Here is an 18400-nt window from a genome sequence, read left to right as displayed (position 1 = left end):
AATCCAACTCTGAAATGAGTTTTCCAATTTTACATATAATTTGATTTGCACCTCGACATATTTGATCATTTCACGGAACACAATGTACTTTTTATTGCCAAGTCACATTCTTTTATAAAATACTACGTCACTACATGGCGTCACAACTGTCATTGGAATTCCATTCATAGTTCAAGGCTATTGAGAGTGATGTCAGTCTCGATCGCCATGTTTCGTGGGTTGGTAGTTTTAAATTCACAGTGATTTTGGCAACTTAATGTGTGAACCAGCGAAAAGTGACTCGATACGAGTATTCGATCTTTTCTGTGACATAGGATTATATGTGTTTAACCGGTTTTCTTGATGGAATGATGAAGGAAGGTCCGTCGATAACGATGGAATGCTAAGATGACAGTTAGTTATCCCGGTTACTCTACACAAATAAAGAATATGTGTTACAATTAAAATAAATATTTATTTTTATATGAACATCGAGGGGTGTCATTTTTACCGAATGTTCGTTCTTTTCAGAGCGAATTCTCAATTTCCAATTACAAAGGTTAATGAGTAGCCCTACTGTACTGTAGAGTAAACAAATTCCAGGCCCCTTGTGCCGACGCAAACGGAACCATTTCATCGGTTGTGATGTTTGACATTTTCTTTTTTATAAACTTTTTTTTATTTATGGCCTTTTATTCAACTTCCTATCATTGTCAGGTGATAGTGTATTTGCATGTTTTTAATGGCAAATGACAAACCTGTAGGGTAGACCAGTCTGTACAGTACTGTACTGTACAGTCGTAACTGTTATTAAACTGTTATAACAAGCCCGTACTGTAGCCCTAGTCTACAGTAACGGAGTTAGGCTATATTTTCGCTCAGATGAAATGGCTTATCGTTTAAACGTGTAGCCCTATCGGTTTATTGTTGGTATGACATATATTTATCTCAGAATGTATGTATTTCTATTATTAAGTCCAACGTTTCAAAACCGACACCGACCATAAGGACTGTCGGATATAAACACAAGCAGACGACCTTGTAAGAGTTGTCCCCCTTGAACGCAGATTGCTCCGCGCGCGTGAAATGCTATCTTACATGGGCAAACTCTATCGAACATGGCGAGATATGAGAGAATATGTGTTCTTAGGAGTTCATTTACTTCTCCAGTCAAAAGACGACTTCTTCAATGAATGACGGGGCCAATTTCGACAAAAGTGCCACACACTGAAATGTCATCTATGTACATGGACGGGGCACTGAAATGGCATGTATGGATAATGTGGAGCGACACATCATCTGGGGGAAAACACTGAAATGTCATGTATGGTCATGGTAAAACGACATGCAATCTTGACGGGGGACTGAAATGGCATGTGAAGTATGGCGTCCTAAATCATCTATCGTGTTCCGGTAAGGCGTCACAAAAAAAAACCCCATATCTTGCTCCGATATGGTGTCACAAATAAACAATCATGTCCCATTATATTTTCACAGATAAATTATCGTGTTCCGGTATGGCGTCACAGATAAAGTGAACGTGTCCCGGAATGGCGTCAAAAATAAATTATCATGTTCCGGAATGGCGTCACAAATAAATTATTATGTTCTGGGATGGCGTCACAAATAAATTATCATGCTCCGGAATGGCGTAACAAATAAATTATCATGTTCCGGAATGGCGTTACAAATAAATTATCATGCTCCGGAATGGCGTCAAAAATAAATTATCATGTTCCGGAATGGCGTCACAAATAAATTTTCATGTTCCGGGATGGCGTCACAAATAAATTATCATGCTCCGGAATGGCGTAACAAATAAATTATCATGTTCCGGAATGGCGTTACAAATAAATTATCATGTTCCGGAATGGCGTCACAAATAAATTATCATGTTCCGGAATGGCGTCACAAATAAATTATCATGCTCCGGAATGGCGTCACAAATAAATTATCATGTTCCGGAATGGCGTCACAAATAAATTATCATGTTCCGGAATGGCGTCACAAATAAATTATCATGCTCCGGAATGGCGTCACAAATAAATTATCATGTTCCGGAATGGCGTCACAAATAAATTATCATGTTCCGGAATGGCGTCACAAATAAATTATCATGTTCCAGAATGGCGTCACAAATAAATTATCATGTTCCGGAATGGCGTCACAAATAAATTATCATGCTCCGGAATGGCGTCACAAATAAATAATCATGCTCCGGAATGGCGCACAAATAAATTATCATGTTCCGGAATGGCGTCACAAATAAATTATCATGCTCCGGAATGGCGTCACAAATAACATATCGTGTTTCGGCATAACTTCACAAATAAACTATCGTGTTCCGGCATGGCCTCACAAATAAACTATCGTGTTTTGGCATGACTTCACAAATAAACTATCGTGTTCCGGCATGACTTCACAAATAAACTATCGTGTTTCGGCATGACTTCACAAATAAACTATCGTATTCCGGCATGACTTCACAAATAAACTATCGTGTCCCGGTATGGCTTCACAAATAAACAAGGGTGTTCCGGTTTCACAAACGCAATCATAAAGCCTTGGGATGCACACATATTAAGCTAATGAAATGCAAATCTTGAATTAAACTAGAAATGTCGCCAGGATGGCTGGCTAATACCCCCGCAATCGGCACGAGTCAATGGTGAATTGGAACTATTAATTAGAGCCTACATGTAACTAAGATAACCCAGTGATATAGTGACCAGTTGCCATAGCAACCATAATTTGTCCGGACAAACTTACAGTTATGGTTCTTATCGGAAAACCTGTTTATAGTGACCAGTTGCCATAGCAACCATAATTTTTAAAGTCGGAACATGCATTGATCCAGTCTATCAAATATATGTACTATACCATAATTCCTTTCTAACATCATTTGACTACCAGAGAGGGGTTTTTCAGCAGAGTATATACTTTAAGCCATCGATTATGTATCCTCCTATTGTACTTGGGTATAACAGTGACAGCGTTGACATCTTTTGTCGTTCCATAACGTTCCGCAGACGATGACGTCACTAACGGATCTCTTGATGTCGACCTTGACCTTGTGTTTCCTGGTAGAGCATTGGCATTATGCATTGGTATTTGGACGTTGGCGGGTGACCTATTGGAGAGTTGATCACAGAATACTACCACAACGGGGTGACAGTGAACCAGCTCCATCTGAAGAAAACTCACGTACGCCATATAGCCTGCAAAAAAAACCGCGTAAAACATTAAAATGGTTATATGTTGCTATGGTCCAATTGTTATACCAAGCTTTGTATAGATCTGAGCAAATTATCCGTCTGTAGTGTTCTCCATTACACCATTCGACGAGAGTTACTTCAACACAGTGTTTGGTACATCGTAGGTGATGTTAAATATGAAACGTTACGTATATATATTTTGAAGCTGAACGCGACGGGTCACTATGATCTGACTATGATGCCGATTTTCATGGAACTTTTGTACCACGAGAGCTATTCGTCACTTCCTGTCGTTAGTGTGATCATTCAAATGTTTGGACCACAATGCCCTATTTCATTTCATTTCAACAAATTTTATTGACATATATGTACAGGTGTTATTTACAAGGTCAATTGGATTGAATAACAGGCAGAGCCTAAATAAATTCTCTCCATATTATAGGTGGACAAATAGTGAAAAAGTGGAAAATTTAATTCGGATAATTGAAATGGAATTATATATACTTACAATTAACAAACAGTAAATGACCATAATGCTCTATTGAGGTATCACTAACAACTCCTGTCTTTTGTAATATACATAATGTAACATGTTAGTTTAATCTGGTAAACTAGCACAATTCAAATGCTTTGCCTGTTGTTCAGAAAGCAGCAAATGTGGGATCTATCAGGCAAAAAGTGTTTTTAATTTTAACACTTTTGAAGTATATGATGTGTATTGCCTTGATGAATTCAAACCATACCAGCTCGAAAACAGAGCAGCGATCATTCTTCTTAACCAATGTTTTCACCGGCAAGCAATGTTCAATAATGCTGCAACAATTGCATTGACCCATCTAAAACAGTTATCCTTACATGATGTATATTGCATTATGTGAAGTGAGTTTTCATATAGACTCGTATTTTCAAATGTGGTTTCAAACTTCATTCTAGCATTCAAAATTATCTCTATAGTCAGACGAGAATACCATTTCGCAATGCATAACTTGCAAAATGTATGTCTAGTACCTGTATCCCACGACTTACAGTACATGTATCCCACGTCTTACAGTACCTGTATCCCACGTCTTACAGTACCTGCATCCCATGGCTTACAGTAATTGTATCCCATGTCTTACAGTACCTGTATCCCACGTCCTACAGTACCTGTATCCCACGTTTACCTGTATCCCACGACTTACAGTACATGTATCCCACGTCTTACAGTACCTGTATCCCACGTCTTACAGTACCTGTATCCCACGTCTTACAGTACCTGTATCCCACGTCTTACAGTACCTGTACCCCACGTCCTACAGTACATGTATCCCACGTCTTACAGTACCTGTATCCCACGTTTACTTGTATCCCATGTCTTACAGTACCTGTATTCCACGTCTTACAGTACCTGTATCCCACGTTTACTTGTATCCCATGTCTTACAGTACCTGTATCCCACGCCTTACAGTACCTGTATCCCATGTCTTACAGTACTTGTATCCCACGTCCTACAGTACCTGTACCCCACGTCTTACATTACCTGTACCCCACGTCCTACAGTGCCTGTATCCCACGTCTTACAGTACCTGTATCCCACGTTTACCTGTATCCCAGGTCTCAAAGCCATTCATGAGTCCGCTTCTGTCTATTCTTCCAAACAGGATTACACCCAGGAAAACAGCCTTGAATATTCTCATCAGACATCGGATTAAAGCGATGAAAATGTAGTAAAAGAACATGAAGTACGCAATGTTGTGGTAGGCTTCTCTGCAATAAACAAAGCCACAGTCCCTTCAGGATATATGTTACTTTGTAAATATTTATATGGTATGGTGTTTGTGTCTTTCCTGGCTGTCTCTGGCATACACTACAAGATATATTATCAGCCCCTCAACATATACCGTTCATATACATATGTAACAAGACATTATTTTATGTATACCATATGCATGTATTTAATACGTATTTACATTTTATGTATGAAATTAAGGAATTAAAGTAAATGCAAATGTTGCTTGGGGGTGATGAATACTGTTTTTTGGAATAAAACTATGTAATGAATATGATAAATTTACTACCACTGCTAATTTAGACATGGGATATTACGGTAGAAAACTTGGCCTACCACTAACACTGCTAATTTAGACATGGGATATTACGGTAGAAAACTTGGCCTACCAATAACGCTGTTAATTAAGATATGGGATATTAGGGAGGAAAACTTGGTTCACAACTAACGCTGTTAATTAAGATATGGGATATTACGGCAGAAAACTTGGCATACCAATAACGCTGTTAATTTAGGTTAATTTAAGTTTTGCTGTCAATTCATTATGGCTTTTCACGTTTAACCTATCAGATATCTTTATTTTAGTAACAAAATTTTAACAGACTAACGTTGACTCCGTAAGTCATATTACCAAATTCTTTCATTTGCCTTCGCAGCAGTAACCAATACGTCTGATCGACTTCGGACTTCTGATTCGGTTGCCATTCCGCCATTCTTCAAAACAAACCAGTTTGCACATGCGTGCATGACATATCTTCAGCGGCTCATTTACATTTAGAGAGTGGAGCGCCGCATTGGAGATTCCCCGTAATCATAGGGTTGTGTCCCAGTTTAAATTGCAATCGGGTCTATTAACAACTAAATATAGTTATGATTCTCAAATTATATCTTAGTTATGCTATGTGCAGGTATTCTATCATTTACCATATTGTTGTAATTTTGTCATAAGTTCTATGGTACGAAATTATACAGAGGCTTTAAACAATTTTGATAGTTATGTTAGACTAGAAAATGTGTCTATTACCTGTTTTGAAGAGACAACACTCTCTCCATGCTGTCTGACCGCTTGTTTAATACTTCATAGTTCTGCAGTAGCCATTTTCTGGACACAACCTTTTGAATCATATATATCAAAAGGCGTATCGCAGTTGTTGATCTGGAACGTAACAAGAAAACACCACTTTAAATCAAACTCACAAATAGTTCAATATTATAATGATTATCTGTTAAAAGGTGTAAAAAGGTACATTTAACTACTTCACAAAGACAAGGTGACGATATATTAACACCTACAAAAGTATTTCAGTCGCAAAAGATATAAACCGAAGCACTCAAATTACGTCATACAATATGCATAGCAGCTGACATTTAGATATATGTAGTATGTTAATGTGAAATACATCTTACTATTTCAACCTCTCAAATCGTGGTAGTGTTATACATGAACCATTGGATTTATAATAAAGTATGGCGTAAAATGGCAATGGTGTTAATTTGGCATGTAACAACATCAAACCAAGTCTTGCGAATTACAAAAATAATGATTGTATAATGTCAATATAAGAATAGAATTATCTAGCGATACAGGGGACCCGATGTTATACATAAAAGATGATGGTGATATGGCTATATTATATTAAGGTAATAATCCCTCTTAATCACAAACTGGTTTTCAGATGATGGTGACTTAAGCATTGAACTGTTACCAAATGGTAGTATATGTACCAGCCGTGAATACAATTTGGGTGACAGATAAAGGGAATGTCGTCCATTATGGCGACATGAAGTCTTATCTGTCACGCAAATTGTATTCATATCGACTATATACTAACACTTGGTAAACAAAAACTGTTTTTACTGCAGCTTATGACACGTTCACCATGTCACTGACGCCATAAAGTTCAAGTTTTTGTTTTGTTTTTTGTTTGTTTTTGTTTGTTTGTTGTTGCTGTTTTTTTTTTTTCTTTTTTTGCAAAATTTTGGCTTTATTATATATATTATATACGTGTGTAGATATCGTAAATTTGTCCACTATTGCATACTTTCTTATTGTGTAAGATTAAAGCTGTTTTCCTGCGGAATGATAAACCGTTATCATTTAAAAGTGATGCGGCGTTAGACAGGTAATGCACCGGATAGACTTGATTGTTTCCTCAGAAACAAGAATGTTTCTAACCACAGGACTATTTTCAGAACGTCCGCTCTTAAATTATTTTAAATGAAGGTCGTCTGGAGAGCAGTTGAAAACGATTCTTAGGATATTTCATTCGAAGCAGATTCCAATTCTAACCAGTTAGATCAGTGTCCTTAGCAGACGATGTGAAACTTCACAGGGGTTCGGTTCCGATAACTACATTTTTTTTATCAAAAACATCTTAGCGTCATAACTTGTGAAGTAGCTTTATATTTTGTGGTGGCCAATATGAATAAATGCTAACATTCGAAAGCTCTCTAGGCGGAAAGTAACTGGGCAGCCATTAATTTTATGTAACCTACAACATATGGAGTGTATTCCTACGCTGACCGAATCATTGTAAATTGTACAATTTGGTTTACTAACGACACATAGGCAACACAGGATGTAAATATATGGTTATATTGTACTATGGTGATAATCCTTCTTTATAACACGATGACATTATACCATCACCATATATCACATGCTATAAGCCTAAAAAATTACTTTTAACACACGTGTAAGCTATGAAAGTTCAAATGAAATAAAAAATCCTAGATATCATATTACTTTTAACACACGTGTAAGCTATGAAAGTTCAAATGAAATAAAAAATCCTAGATATCATATTTCGATTTATTATATACAAAATAATCACACCTTACGTATGACTAGCGGATACTTACAGAAGTGTTAGAAAGGGCTGCAGGAAGCACATAGGTGCTTTACCCAGAATCGGGAGAACAATGACATATGCAAGAATCAGGCAGGTGATAAATAACACGAATATATGTATCACGTAACCTGTAATATATAACAAAGCGATGTCATGAAAAGAAGGTCTATATATAAAATGATGAACAGATTGGGAAGAAAGTCTACATATACAAAATCATAAACAAATTGGAAAGGATGTATATATATAAATAAATTGATAGAACGTCTATATATACAAAATCATAAACAAATTCGGAAGTACGTCTACATATAAAAATAACAAACAGATTGTTAGAACCTCTCTCTATATATAAAATGATGAACAGATTGGTAGAACGCCTATATATATATACAATGATTAACAGATTGTTAGAACCTCTATATATATATAAAATGATGAACAGATTGGTAGAACGTCTATATATATAAAATGATGAACAGATTGGTAGAACGTCTATATATATAAAATGATTAACAGATTGGTAGAACGTCTATATATATAAAATGATGAACAGATTGTTAGAACCTCTATATATATATAAAATGATGAACAGATTGGTAGAACGTCTATATATATAAAATGATGAACAGATTGTTAGAACCTCTATATATATATAAAATGATGAACAGATTGGTAGAACGTCTATATATATAAAATGATGAACAGATTGTTAGAACCTTTATATATATATAAAATGATGAACAGATTGGTAGAACGTCTATATATATAAAATGATGAACAGATTGGCAGAACGTCTATATATATAAAATGATTAACAGATTGGTAGAACGTCTATATATATAAAATGATGAACAGATTGTTAGAACCTCTATATATATATAAAATGATGAACAGATTGGTAGAACGTCTATATATATAAAATGATGAACAGATTGGTAGAACGTCTATATATATAAAATGATGAACAGATTGGTAGAACGTCTACATATATAAAATGATGAACAGATTGTTAGAACCTCTATATATATATAAAATGATGAACAGATTGGTAGAACGTCTATATATATAAAATGATTAACAGATTGTTAGAACCTCTATATATATATAAAATGATGAACAGATTGGTAGAACGTCTATATATATAAAATGATGAACAGATTGTTAGAACCTCTATATATATATAAAATGATGAACAGATTGGTAGAACGTCTATATATATAAAATGATGAACAGATTGGTAGAACGTCTATATATATAAAATGATGAACAGATTGGTAGAACGTCTACATATATAAAATGATGAACAGATTGTTAGAACCTCTATATATATATAAAATGATGAACAGATTGGTAGAACGTCTATATATATAAAATGATTAACAGATTGTTAGAACCTCTATATATATATAAAATGATGAACAGATTGGTAGAACGTCTATATATATAAAATGATGAACAGATTGGTAGAACTCCTATATATATATAAAATGATGAACAGATCGATAGAACGTCTATATATATAAAATGATGAACAGATTGGTAGAACGTCTATATATATAAAATGATGAACAGATTGGTAGAACGTCTATATATATATATAAAATGTTAAACAGATTGGTAGAACGTCTATATATATGAAATGATGAACAGATTGGTAGAACGCCTATATATATATATATATATATAGAATGATGAACAGATTGTTAGAACGTCTATACATATATTAAATGATAAACATATTATTAGAACGTCTATACATATATAAAATGATGAACAGATTGGTAGAACGTCCATATATATATCTTAAACGATGAACAGATGTGTAGAACGTCTATATATATATATATAGAATGATGAACAGATTGTTAGAACGTCTATACATATATTAAATGATAAACATATTGGTAGAACGTCTATACATATATAAAATGATGAACAGATTGGTAGAACGCCTATACATATACATATATAATGATGAACAGATTGGTAGAACGTCTATATATATAAAAAAAATGATGAACAGATTGGTAGAACGTCTATATAATATTTGGTAACAGCTGATAATATGTTAGTGAGGAACAGTTACTAGTATGTTTTTGGTAATACCTGGTAATGAGAGATTTTGGTAGTGGGGACATTGACAGTCATTTGGTAAGTCTAGAAAGTAGTGGGATCAGACATTGACAGTCATTAGGTAAGTCTAGAGAGTTTGGTAGTGGTGGGGTCAGACATTGACAGTCTTTAGGTAAGACTGGAGAGTGTGAAATGGGGTCAGATATTGACAGTCATTAGGTAAATCTAGAGAGTTTGGAAGTGGAGTCAGACATTGACAGTCATCTGTTAAGTCTAGAGAGTATGATGGTGGGGTCAGACATTGACAGTATTTAGGTAAGACAGGAGAGGTTGGTAGTGGGTTCTGTTACATATAATTTTTATGTAAGTCCAGAGAGTTTGGTTGTGGATTTAGCCATTGACATTCTTTATACGTGCAAATGGCTACGATGTGATATTATAATACTCACTCCAAAAGAGATAGGCTATCTGGTAACCTGGATAATGTAAATTGTCAGTCTGAAACAAAACAATGTATATGGTACAACAAAACATTTTGAAATCTTCAAATTCTAACATATTGGTAATTGTTGGTAAACCTCAGTTGGAATGACTGCTCGGTAAATTAATGATACTGTCCTAACCATAGTAACCAATGATTGTCGATAAGTCTACCTAATTATGATTCCCTAACCATTATTGTAATTACTGATTATTGATAAGTCTCTCTTGGAATGACATCCTTACCATAGTAATCAATGATTGTCGATAAATTTCTCTAGGAATGACGTCATCGACATTATAGTAATTACTGATTGTCGATAAGTCTACCTAATGATGATCCCCTAACCATTATAGTAAATACTGATTATTGATAAGTCTCTCTTGGAATGACATCCTTACCATAGTAATCTATGATTGTCGATAAATCTCTCTAGGAATGACGTCATCGACATTATAGTAATTACTGATTGTCGATAAGTCTACCTAATTATGATTCCCTAACCATTATTGTAATTACTGATTGTAGATAAGTGTCCCTAGGAATGACGTCCTTACCATAGTAATCAATGATTGTCGATAAGTCTCACTAAGAATGACGTCCTAACCCTTATAGTAATTACTGATTGTTGATAAGTATCTTTGGAATGACGTCCTAACCCTTATAGTAATTACTGATTGTAGATAAATCTCCCTGGTAATGATGTCCTAATCCTTATGATAATTACTGATTGTTGGTGAGTCTCCCTAGGTATGACGTCCTTACCATTATAGTAATTGCTGATTGTCGGTAAGCCTGGCTAGGAATGACGGTGAAATCTCCTCTATACAGCGCCTCCATGTTCTTCCGATACGAGACCATGATTTGGAAAATTGTGACCACTGACAGCAGGGTTGTCAATAGGAAGGAGACGTAGAAAGATACTATAGAATAAATGATAATAACTATAAAGGAGAGAATTCTCTACAGTCAATCCCGGGTATGTATTTGTAGTTAGAGACAAGTTAAATTAGCTGAACAGGATTATGGAATGTAGTGCATTACGTTACCTTGAATTAAAATGTCATTTCCCGCGAATATGTCATTGATAAAAGAACAAATAAGTCCACGTATTTTCTTACAAATTTGATGAAATTCCATAACTTTCATACTCAGAAGGGATATGGCGTTTAAGTTAAGAATGAGGTATAAACAGTGAAAGTTGACTTTACCGACCACTGAATATAACGACTGAATACGGTCAGATGTTCAATAGGCCAAACGAAACCGATTAAGTGCATGTGAAAGCAGCCACTATATTCGACGTTGGCTTTGCCTCTGCGTAAGTGGCGGACAAAAAGGGACGTCATGGCCTTAAATGAAACTCCAGCAACCGATTCCGAACCGTTCTTGGACACACTGACCGACATCGTGGCAGCTCCATCGCCGTCTGAAATCGGTTACGGAGGTGCGAGAGACGTAGAAGTGTATGCCTCTATCATGACGTCGCGACGTTATGCGCGGGAGTTCGCTGCTGGGACAGTCACCCAATCTCCCTGTGGCTTTGATACGCCCAACTAAACGAGATAGTATTGCCTCATGTACACCATATTGCTTGGCTATATGACGTTGCGAATGTCCCTGTATTATCAGAGCAATTGCTCTCTCATTGTCGTTTGAAAACAGTGCTTTGATTGGTCAAATCAGAAAAAAATATATCAAAAAGGGTTGAAAAAGATTACTTTTGAATAATTTTCGACATTTCACTGGTAACAAATGTAGTAATAATCTTATACTTACCTTTCAGAACGTCAATAAATGTTTTTACATTTTCTTCAGAAATGAAACTAAAAAAAACATTGGAAGAGTTTTGCGATCGGTGAGATGCAGTCACGTTGTTTAGCTGGACTATCAAATATGTTCCAATTCCGAAAACTGTTACATCTACCTGATATCAATAAATAATGAATAATGCGATAATACAAACCAATCTAAACAATACATGCACATGGATTATGACACCCGTCATGAATAAAAATGAGAACTCGATTACACGTGGCGAAACGACATTTACGACATAGTTACGCAATGTAAAATGATGACGTCATCAATGTTGACGCATATTCCAAGGAACACCGAAGATGGCGCGAGGAAATTGAAGTATGTGAGAAAATCATCAAACATGGGTCTGTTCAGCAAACAAGGATATCTCAATCCTCGTGTAAGAGTTTGGCTGGCCAGCACTCGGCAAGCCTCGTGCTGACTGGCCACACTCGGGTTGAGATATCCTTGTCCATGGAACAGACCCATGTTAGATTATATTAGTCCACAGTAAACATGCATCGTGGTCTTTATATTGGAAGCGAGATATTGATATATATTATTATAAAATCAACAATTTTAAAATTAAATCATTACGTTTATGAAACAGATCAGATGTATGATATACCTTCAGGTGACGATGAAAGTAAAGATTGCGGTAAACAGATTAACTTCATACATTGGTGCCCTTTAGTTCCTAATTGTTCCCATTTAATTTTGATTATGATCAGTGAAACAAAATGGCCGACAGGTGGTCATACCGGATTTTGCCAGTTGATTTTGTTGGCGCTATTTCTGAAAAGCATTTGAATTTGAAGTAGAGGAAAGGGGAAATGAAGGGAATATCACGAAATTTTAATAAATGAACTAATAATGATCATTCAATGGTCGTTGGCAGAATTTTCTTAAGATAACACATCATCAAAATATCTCTTGGTAAACTTTAATTGCTTTGCAAGGTTAATTGTTCTGATCAGCTCTTCAATATAACAAGTCTTTGCCATATTATGTGAGATCCCAAGGGTAAGATCTGCTGATGTGATGAATAATACCTAATGTTGAAGACTATAGGAGTCAGATACATTGTATAGCTAGTAATAGCGAGCGAAGTTGACCTTTCAAACTAGGTATGTTAATCATAATAAAATAATCAAACATAATTAAAGTGTGATCATGATAATGTTTGATGGGAAAAACTATAATAACTATCCCCCTATCGTTTGACTAGACGCAACATAGACGTGGCTTATAGAAAGCAGGCCTAAACAAACTGATAGATTCTTTCCAAAACAATTCTATTAAAAAAAATGCATATATCCGAGAACTATGGTAATTCAGCTGCTTATTCAGAGTAATTATAACTAATAAACAGAGTAAAAACATGCAAAGGATGGTTCGAGATAGTTCGTTGCTGTCGCACTGGCTCTTTACACTATTACGTTCACGATAGCAATATACTGTTCATATATGGTGTTCTGCGTTTATTGAAACCATCCAGCCAGTATGTATGTAATGGGAAATCAAGCTTTAGAAATAAGCAATAGTGTGTTTTCATTCATCATGCAAGTTATAATACTTTGGATGTAAATTACATGTTTTTACATTGAACACCTAGTTTGAATATAAATCTAAAGGTGTTCATATTGGATATCTGTAAGATAATTACGAGATGTTTTAGTGAATGCATTGTCGATATACCCTAATAAAAAAAGGGGGGGGGGGGGGGGATCTGTGGATAATTGTCGTGTCGTTTGAAAGTTCCTAAACGATATTTAACAATTATAAACAATGACTTGATGCTGTTTGGATATTTATAGATCATTAAGGTAATCGCTGCACACCTGAAACAGTTAGATTTAAGAACATTACCTACATAATTGAATCTTCTTTTGTTTAACAAGCATTTCCATTGGCTTAGAAATTTGTTATCAGTCCATAAAGTAAAAAATTGATTGGACTACATGTATATCTGATACAGAGATATGTTAGTATATATATACCTGATATAGACAGATGAGTGTCACGGTAAAGGTAGCGACAACACGATGTGAATACCTAAAAGGTCGATCCCCTTTGTAGCTTAGTTGCATGGTGTCAACAAGTTTAGACATGTATTGCCTGAAAGAAATCAAACTTTCTTTTAATGAATGGGTAAATCAATGTTTGATACAACAGATGTATTTACCAAAACATGATATTCTAAAAACCCTCCGTGAAATGTTCTCACCATTAACTTACCAAGTCGTGGATAGATAAATAGCCGCTATGTAGTTATAATGTGTACGTGTTTTCTATATCAGACGGTACCAAAAGTTTTTGTCACTAAAACAGAACTCTGGATATAATATTGATTTAGTCAATCGCTAATTAGGTTAAAACCGATTTTGAGGTGGAAAAACTAATCGTGTACTCGCTAAACTATCACACCACACTATAACTATGGAGAAATCAAACTTATCACCAAAATGTTATCGGCTATATAATATTAGGATTCTAGTTCAAAGCATAATGCGCTGGTTGACTTTATAACACTAGGGGTAGCTCAAATAATACCGGGATAAATAGTTTTATAAGATAAGTGGGGTTACTTATTTTCTCTCGAAGCTGTGGGTTTCAATAACTAGGAGACGTTTCCAAAGTTATGTTGTTCGCTAGATTCTGCAATCTCAAATGATTGTACAAAAGCCACACAAATAGTAGAACCCTTGAAAGCAAATTGAAAGTTAAATCCAGTGGAACTGCATCATAAGGACACGGCCGCTGTATGATGCACCTAACATCACTGACGAGTCCTAGAAGGACAAGGCCGCTATATGGTGTCCAACATCACTGACGAGTCCTTCAAGGATAAGGCCACTGTATGTTGTCGAACATCACTGACGAGTCCTTAAAGGATAAGGTCACTGCTTGTTATCTAACTTCACTGACGAGTCCTTGAAGGATAAGGTCACCGTTTGTTGCCCAACATCACTGACGAGTCAGTGATATTAGGTGCATCACACGGCGGCTTTGTCCTTCAAGAACTCGTCAGTGATGGTAAGGGAGACGACCTAAAACTCGAAACTAGATTTACATATGACTTGTCTAATAACGATTTGCAGATTTTACGATAATTTCTAATCGCCCAGAAATATGCGTTCCCTGTAAGCCTAGTATGTACATATCTACTTACCCAGGTGGTTCCGGTTTTTCTGTTTTCAGGAATAGCCCTCGCACATGCTGTATTTGTTTCGAGTTGGCAAGGCGGTCATTGTTTGACTATTACGACATGCAATTAAAAATAATCAGAGAATAAAGGTGTGTCCTGTCTTGATCGTCCGGCTAATGATAATTCATTGCATTGAAATATTAAATGTATATATCAATCTGATGAAATTTTAAGTGTTTTCGATTTCCCGTCTTTCCAACATTATCTTTGAACAATGAGTAATAAATATTATAGCGACAGTACATAGAACATGAATCAAAGTTACATAACAATATAAGGTACAAGGTCACCTTACCTTACTGGCGGGGATCTCACTGGCCAGTTGTATATATTTAGTATGTTCGATAACGGAGCGAGAAGTCCCTAGTTCGAGCCCCAGCACGTTTGAGTGTTTTCGTATTAATTTTTATTCTTTGTTATTGTATTCTTTAAATATGTATTACATACATATGTATATATCATGCATCATAATGTAGATAAAACAACAATTCACACACTGTACAATTGTAATGTATAAAAGAAAGCTATATCATAACTGACCTTGATTGTACAGGCTAGCTCCGAATGTCCAGGATTCCCCTAAATTGAACAGAAGATAAATTGCATATTAAAGCTTTCGAATTTTAGTTAGGATGTAACATTATTTGATAGCTACTAGAATATAAATAACTGTCTTTGAAACAGTAGACGTATACGTTACTCTTTCCGGAATATCTTATCTTATTCTCCTTATACATTTTAAGGGCCTCCATGACAGTCTATATTTTCTGTTGATGTTTCACTTTCGTCTTATCGATTTTGAGTAAAAAACTACGTAACTGTTACTATGTTGGTATTCTCTGTTGTTCTTGAAATTAAAATATCTGCTAACCGAATCTCTGAAGGCTTGTTCCCGCTATCACGTTTTCCATATCTTGCCTATAGACGGACAAATCAATGTTGTTTTATGCAGGATAATAGAGATCATTGGAACTTCGTGATAGTTGTCAACGATAACGACCATCGCTATAAGAAGCCCTAGGTACCCAGGTCATCAAATGATAAACGCCCACGGGAGTCCTTACTATGAGAGGTCCTAAGGACCCGGGAAATTAAGATATTGGACATCCAAGGGAGTCCTACTATGATAACTCCTAAGTATCCAAGGTGTTGAGATAATGACCGTCCATAGAAGTTCTTACTATGAGAGGTCCTAAGGACCCAGGTACCACTGCTATGAAAAACCCAGTTCCCCAGGTCGTTAAGATAATGAACATTCATGAGAACCACTGTTATATCTTAGTTATCCAGGTCGTAAATATAATGAACGTCCGTTAGATCATCTCTTATGGAAAATCCAAGGTTCCCATGTCGTTAGTATAATGAACGTCCGTGAGATTATTTGTTAAGAGAAATCCAAGGTTCTTATGTCGTAAGTACAATGAACGTCCGTGAGATCGTTTGCTATGAGAAGTCCTAGGTTACCATGTCGTGAATATCATGAACATCCTCGTTTATATCATGAACTTACATCTCTACAGACCTTGAAAGTGCTTGTCACATCTGTCGCCAACATGTAGAGGAACCTTAGAGAGAGGTACAGAAGACAGACCATCTGTGGTATGTAAGCCACTATTAATGCCGCGGTTAAGATCTGGAAAAACAAGTACAAGTAAACAAATAAGAAAATGAGTATCTTTTTTTTATGAAACTTGTGCATTTTAGAACAGATTCGTCATAGGTATTTTACAAACGATATTGCTTTGTTTGATAGATTACACCATTGATCAAATTATATTGTCCTTAGTTATCTCATCAATCTTCATCATGCCTCATCGTAACAGTTTTAAAGACTGTTTTCCGGAGTATTTTACAATCATGATTTGAACTAAAGCGTATGCTACAAAAGAATATTTATAAAATATGGATATAATGTGAAAAATTCTTATTAAATATATCAATATATCAATATAAGCCAAGAATTTAAAATAAAATGTCAGGTTGTCAAACTATTATTTCTATTGAATCAACAATCAATTTGTTCCATCAAGCAGAAACTCCAGGACCTGTGAGTAGCGAGACATTTCAACATGCCGAACCATATATGGTATGACATGCAGGTGGTCCCCATAGACCATTGCATGAGTTGGGATGATCAGCAACGCCTTAATAAAGAACGTCATTCTATACCGAACTCCAAACCGGCTTCCAACTCGGCATAAATGAAAGACAATTGGCCACATGTTACGTACTTGAAGAACTCACACAACATCTTATCATGTGTCTTTTCTAGCGGCTCCATCGCCTCTCGACTAATTTGTAGTCCAAATGACTGGATGGCTATTCAAAATTATAGTCTGAAGTTTTCGCCACCCGTTAATTGATGTTTTGCACAGGTTTATATCATATACATTGTATATATGTAAGAGCATATGAATATTTGTAGGACAATATCCTTTGACCATATATTGTCGATTTTTCGAGGCAAATTGCCCATTAACCAAAACAAAAGTAAATTAGACAAAAGATCGCAAACAGACAGAGAACATGAAAGAGATATTTTTAGTTAATAAACAACGAACAATATCGTCATGTTTGTGTTAATGATCACTTCGATCAGTAATTAATTCCCAAAAGGCCTAATGTTATTGATATGACAACATTTGAAGTGATGTACAATTGTGTAGGCCTGAATGACCCGAAATCCTCAGTGAGTATCTAATACGCCACACCAGATCAACTTCATCTATATAGGTGCCTCAGTCTATAATGCTGCATGAATAGATAAAATACATTTTTCTTTATACTGGTTGTTTATCATAACTGCATCATCTTAACTACTTACCAACTCTGATGTCTTTATGCAAATAACATAATTCGTGATTCTCATTGACCATATCACGAGCCTACAAAACATAAATGTCTAGTGAATTTTATATGAGTTAACGCGTAGTTACGCCAAAGTTTGCACCGGTAAAAATATTTCAATATTTTTTTTTTTTAATTTAGATACCAGCTTTAACCACGTCTGAATATTTGAAC

General features: G+C 35.5%; 1 protein-coding gene across 1 annotated transcript in view; it reads right to left on the bottom strand.

Annotated features, from left to right (window-relative positions):
- Positions 1 to 2059: 2059 nt before the first annotated feature.
- Positions 2060 to 18400, bottom strand: part of LOC117338214 (stimulated by retinoic acid gene 6 protein-like) — a 123965-nt gene continuing 107624 nt past the window's right edge. The window contains exons 8-12 of the mRNA XM_033899472.1: positions 10340 to 10388; positions 7825 to 7942; positions 5987 to 6118; positions 4777 to 4940; positions 2060 to 3197 (exon numbers count right to left, since the gene is read on the bottom strand). Of these exons, the coding sequence (XP_033755363.1) occupies positions 2878 to 3197; positions 4777 to 4940; positions 5987 to 6118; positions 7825 to 7942; positions 10340 to 10388 (783 nt within the window). The 3' untranslated portion in view covers positions 2060 to 2877. The remainder of the gene's footprint in view (positions 3198 to 4776; positions 4941 to 5986; positions 6119 to 7824; positions 7943 to 10339; positions 10389 to 18400) is intronic.

This window comes from Pecten maximus, chromosome 11, assembly GCF_902652985.1.
Source record: "Pecten maximus chromosome 11, xPecMax1.1, whole genome shotgun sequence".
Classification (NCBI taxonomy): Eukaryota; Metazoa; Mollusca; class Bivalvia; order Pectinida; family Pectinidae; genus Pecten; species Pecten maximus.
The sequence above is the reverse complement of the archived record's forward strand: the minus strand, read 5'-3'. Positions and strand labels throughout refer to the sequence as shown.